Source organism: Chanos chanos, chromosome 6 (assembly GCF_902362185.1).
Source record: "Chanos chanos chromosome 6, fChaCha1.1, whole genome shotgun sequence".
Lineage (NCBI taxonomy): Eukaryota > Metazoa > Chordata > Actinopteri > Gonorynchiformes > Chanidae > Chanos > Chanos chanos.
Window position 1 is genome coordinate 37,107,268 of NC_044500.1, and position 6,136 is coordinate 37,113,403.

General features: G+C 41.6%; 1 protein-coding gene across 1 annotated transcript; it reads left to right on the forward strand.

Moving 5' to 3' along the window:
- The first annotated feature begins 948 nt into the window (after window positions 1-948).
- sox12 (SRY-box transcription factor 12) lies at window positions 949-2,028 on the forward strand. The gene has a single exon (XM_030778495.1). It carries the CDS (start codon window positions 949-951, stop codon window positions 2,026-2,028), a length of 1,080 nt encoding a protein of 359 aa, XP_030634355.1.
- Window positions 2,029-6,136: the final 4,108 nt, after the last annotated feature.

The window sequence follows — 6,136 nt, forward strand, 5'->3', positions numbered from 1 at the left end:
TCAGTGTACCTCATTGCATGGAAACTTTCAACTCCCCCCAATCCCTGACACACACACACACACACACACACACCATGCTACTCAGTGGTGGGTGGAAGGGGGAGGAGTCTGTGTCTGGTAAGGTTGAGCTGTTTACAGTGTGGCTTTATAGAGCAGCAGACAGGGGGGCCGTCCCTACAAAGAGGCAATAGGAAGGAGAGACGGTAGAAAGGGATCAGGAGAGAGAGAGAGAGAGAAAGAGAGACGGGGGCCAGAGAGAAAAAGAGAGAGAGAGAGAGATAGTTAGAAGGAGCGCTTGAGAGAGGATCTGCATGCAGTCTGCACGGGACAGTCAAATGGAAGAGCCGACAGACAGTGGAGTGTAGTCTTCTTGTACACTCCCCTTCATCACTGATACAGCGCAGCCTGTCTGGATAGTGTACCAGGCTCAGTGAAACTGTGCATTTCAGCAGCAAGAGGACAACATTTTTTTTCCAAAATAATTTTACTCATTTTGCTCGGTTTCTTTTCTTGGTAAGTAATACTTCTTTAATCTTTCAGTTATTCAGACTCTGAAAAATAAAGAGTATCATCTCATTTATTGTTTATATGATAACATTTTAAGCAGAATGCGACAATGCTTTTGATTTATTTAAAGAAATAAGCTCATACATATTTATAAAGTAATCAGTGTTATCTTATACATTTTTATATTGCCATGTTAGGATTAATGACATGGTATGTGTTTAGCAGGTTTAACCAATTAAACTTTTGCAGACTACTTTCTGCTTTGAGGATTACGTTAAACCATTTGGAAGTCTGCATTACTCAAGTGAACTGGTCACTGAGGTATCTGTTTTTTTTTCTCCTCAAGATAGGAAGCAGACTTTGATGTAAGAACTTTCTGCAACTTAAAGTGTCTGGTCATGGACTCTAAAGACATGTCCGAATAAGATTCACTCATGCATCATGGTTCAGCAGAGGGGCCAGAAACATTCAGCAGTCATGGATGGAGGTTTTTCCCAAGAGGTGTTTGTTGGACTGGGTGCTGAGGATGGAGATGAGGTTTTTGGGCATGTCCCCCCTGACAAAGATCCCAACTGGTGCAAAACTCCCACTGGACACATAAAGAGACCGATGAATGCATTCATGGTCTGGTCCCAGATTGAGAGACGGAAGATTATGGAACAGTGGCCTGACATGCACAATGCTGAGATCTCCAAACGCCTTGGAAAGCGCTGGAAACTACTCCCAGACTATGAAAAAATTCCATTCATCAAAGAGGCAGAGAGACTGCGTCTCAAGCACATGGCTGACTATCCCGATTACAAATATCGTCCAAGGAAGAAGAGCAAATGTTCCACACCAGTGAAAGTTGGGGAAAAACTCCCACTGAAAACCAGCAAGTGCCACCCAGGCCGTTCTGCTACCTTCACCAGCAAAGGACTCAAAGTCAAACCCACCTCCTCCAAACATAAAGTGAACTGCAACGGCAATAAATACAAGAGTTACAGTGAGAGCATTAGTGATGATGACACAGTGGATGTAAAACTGGTGAGTCCAGTAAACCTGCAAGACGATCAAAGCCAGACAAGCCTGGCTGCTCTCTACCAGCAGGCTAATACTTCCTCAAAGGAGCAGCAGCCCGTGCCCCAGCTGAAACATAAAGTGCCCACCAACCAGCCAAACCGTACCCAGAGTTTCTCTTCAGATGATGGGGTACATGCCCTTAATGAGTCAAGGGCGTCTGAATCCCAAGGGTCTCACTCCGGAAGATCCTCCACACCAACTTCCACCAGCTCTTCTTCCTTCGTGTCCTCAGCCTCTTCAGACGAGGAGCTGGATGAGGAGATCTTGCATATCATTTCCAATGCTAACTTTGACAACATGTCTATGGACTGCTCTTCTCTGGACAAAGACATTGAAGCATTTCACGCCAACTCAGGATCCCACTTTGACTTCCCTGACTACTGCACTCCAGAGGTGAATGAGATGATCTCTGGGGACTTACTTGTACCTAGCATCTCAGACCTGGTGTTCACTTACTGAGGTCAAGACTAACGTAATCTGGTTGGCAGACACCTCTGCCTCAGTCTTGAACATGCTGAGTCCATGTTGCAGAATTTGGACTGTTCCTTTACCATTGTTTGTTTTTCTCTCTGAATTCCGTAAGTGCTATTGATTTCAATTCCCAAGCATGTTACATCTATTTGGTTAAAGGAAAAAAAACAACAAACAACAACACAGGGCTCTGCCAAACCTTTCACTGGAGTATAATAATTACAGACATGTCAAACCAATATAATAAGAAAACCCTCAACCAGCAACAGCAGGCTGACAAAAGGGCAAAGCCATCCAGGTGCAACTATTACTGACAACATTACTTTTATGCTCCACTGACTCCTTGGTTAAAACTGATACAATTTTTGGAGCAACAACACATTTTCACATTTTATTTCTGGTATGTAATTTCTTGATGATGCTAGTGCATTGAAAATCAAAAAACATCATAGGAGAAAAGATTGAGAGTAATGATAAGAGGGATTCACTGGTGTGTGTAGCAAAATAAATCCTGCAGCATTTGTCAGGCTAACAGTATACTGGAGCATCATTAATGCAGAACCTCACTAGAGAAAATCACTGCAGACAAGTGTCAGGAACTGGCACATAATTTATTTCATACTCTTTAATTAGGTAACAGCACTTTCATCACCTTACTAATGCCGCAGACTTTGAGATGCACGTATGATTTAATGGCAGCCCTGCGCTTGCTCTGCGTGTGTGTGTGTGTGTGTGTCTGTGTGTGTGTGTGTGTGTGTGTGTGTGCGTGTGCGTGTCTGTGTATTTGTGTGTGCATTTGTGTGTCTGGACAGTGTTGACCGTGACTGAGGGGGTATAGTAGGTTTGGGGTTAGGGTAGGGGGGTTGGTTCTTTCAGGGAGCTGTGCATCTGTCCTTGCAAGCAGCAGCCTTTGTGCAAAGGGTTGGGGCTCTGCGCTTGCTGAGTGTCTGCCGGGGGGTGTAAGGAGGTGGGGGGATCCTGCACCGGCTCGCTAAAATGCATGTCATGTCTGCAGTCTGGCTGCAGCTGCCTGATCAGGGCAAGAAATCTGTGTCTGCCAGCTGGCCCCCATTGACTCTCTCAGGGATCATTTGTCTAGGTCCTAGTGCCTCCTGTAGGTAATTCATCTGTGATCTGTATGTGTGTGAGTGTATGTGTGTGTATGTATGTGTGTGTACGCGCGCGCGTGTGTGTGCGTCTCTCTCTCTCTCTATCTCTCTCTCTCTCTCTCTGTCTTTCTTGCACTCTCCCAGAGCAAGGAGGATAAGGTGACAAGAGCGCACAGATTTCTTGCTGCTTTTCAATGGGACCCATCGCCTTTTCACCCTTACTGACTTTAACTATAGCGCCTTTGGCACAGAGGAAGGACTGGCATTATTTACCTCCCACCAACAGCTGTCAGAGAGTGACAACAAACCCTGCAGTTCATATCTTACATAAACAGCTAATCCTCCTCTATTCCTGCTGCCCCGTAAAGATGCAGCCACATGCGGCGTATGTGCAGCTGACTTTGTAAGCAGGGGACACGCTGTGTGTCTGTTTGCAGATTAACTTCAATGTTTGGGTTGGGCAATGATGATTTGTGTCACACTGACCAGAGGATCAGAGACTGCTTCTTCTTTATGCTGTCCCCCCACTGAACAGCAAATAGAATTAATTCCTACTAAGTGTACGACCAAGACTTTTTTTTATTCTCAAGCTGTTATCATCGTTCATGATTCCAGCCACCAGTTAAAATATAGCATTGTATTATAAGGGTTAAAAAATGTGACAGTATATTTTAAAATTGCGCCATATTCAGTATGGTGCATTGTTTTCATATTGTAGAAAATGATTCAGGTATAATGTGTCTGAATGAAGAGGGAACAGCATTTGAAAATAACAGATATGGGAGAGGAATCTACGTAATAATGCATGTTTTGAGGCCTTTAACAACCCCAATAACACAGCTATTTGTTTCCAATCCTGTCATATCTTTACCCTCACTATGTAAAAAGAGGAAAAAATTGCCTTTACATGTATTTACAGTGCAGATTTAGTCAGTGCGTTGAAATTTCATTCGGGACTGTTTTTGCTGTTTTGAAGATTCTGTACATATACAAAACGTGTGACAAATCCCTAAATGAATGACTTGGAACATTGCTCTGAGACGTTCCATGACGCGTTTGAGCATACAGTATGTATCTGACAGTGTTCGTTAATAATACAGAATAGACTAGTTAGTCTTATTATGAAATATCTTCCTCAAGTTTACTTCAGTCTTTGCCAAAAGAAAGAAAACAGGTGCAACATTAAAAGGGAACTGTGTACGAGAGAACTGAAGATTTTGGCTATAATGATCAGGGAAAGAAATCAGTTGACGCTGCACATTGGAGCGTGGCACCGTGGTTTAGTCATGGCTGTGTGCTAAGACATTTACACTGAATATTTGTCCATTTTGACCTTATAGTGCTCAGACCAGGGCATGTGCTGAACCAATACAAATGCAGACACCAGCAGTCTCATTCTGGACTCAGGACTAAATCATCAGCTCACTGTGGAACTGCATTGATTCCTTTTTTTTTTTTTTTTTTTTATCAGCCATAACTAAGACTCATGCTGTATAGCTACTTTACTGTAGGTTCATCCTCAAAATGACTGTATGTAGTGACAGACGTGAATCTGCAAAGTTGTATCTTTTAAAAGATTAAATGTTTGAATAACAGTATGGTGTAGTCTTTCAGGTGCAGTCATCAGGTGTAAATATGTCATTTATTTCATCCCCAAAATGCCAAAAGTGGGTTTAAATAGTAAGTCTAGTTCGACCAGCATTTTGTCATTTATTTATTCTATGATTGTTATAAATTTTAGAATGATTCCGATTCTGTATTTATTTATTTATTTGATGTTTTAGTGAGATTGCCAGAAAATGGGGTAGACACTTCACAGATGGGCACAGGCAAATTAGTGTCAGAGTGATAAATGCAAAAAGCTGTATATAAATGAAGCAGTGTAAAAATACCCATCTGGTCTGCACCTCCTACACTGGGCTCACGTTTGATGAATAACATTCTCTGAGATGGAAACACAAGGACAATGCTAATTTCATATAGGCCTGCTCAGCCCTGCTTAGTGCCACTCAGCATGTCAGAAATGGAGCGTGGCATCCAACCATTTCTCAAGCCCCAATCCTTCCTTCACTACACACAGGTTACTGCAGCAATGGAGAACACCATCAGCAGGCCCCTGCAAAGGGGCCCCTATTTTTGAACATGGGGCCAATCTGTACCTCAGGATCCTTAGTTTTTCCTTTTCTACACTGAGGACCAGATTTTTGAGAAGCTTTTACTGTACAAAGCAGGCCTGAGATCCAAAGTCATGCCTTGGACAAAATGAGTCAGTGACGACCGTGAATTTTTTTATAGGTGTATAACATTTTCATACAGAAGCAGAGATATTTCAGCAATTATGAATAAGATGAGAGACTCATTTAAAAACCATCAGAAACACACACACACACACACACACACACACACACACACACACACATATCTACAACAGTCAGTATTAAGAATTCATACACAGCTTTCTGAAGTGGCCAAATTACTACCATGATGCCTCACACAATAGTATCATATTGTTTACAGCTTATATCCTTCTTTTCATTTCTTTTCATAGAACAAGTAAATGGTTTTTGATGAGGTTGTACTTTTGTACGTTTTTTTCAGGCGTGTTTTATGTTCCGGTGCATTTTTTAATAACTCCACTAATAAAGTTGATTTTTGCATTGTGCAGCTTCACGCTGTTAAGTCAATAACAGTCAATAACATCTGCTTATGTTCTATATTAGTCTCTTACTCATTGAATTGTAAATGTATTTTTTTCTGTTAAACGTTTCTATAATAAGATTAGCTTTCTCTTAGAATCATCTGACTGTTCTTCCTATCTTGAAACTAAATTTCAGAGTCAGATACCAGGTCATGAATAAGATACTTGTTGGGGGTTTTAAAATCTAATCACTGGTATGAAATCTAAAGTACTTGACTCCCCAAAACAGTGTTACTAATCTGAGAAAGGAAAAGTAATGCTAACTTTTTTTTTATTTTTGATAAAACTA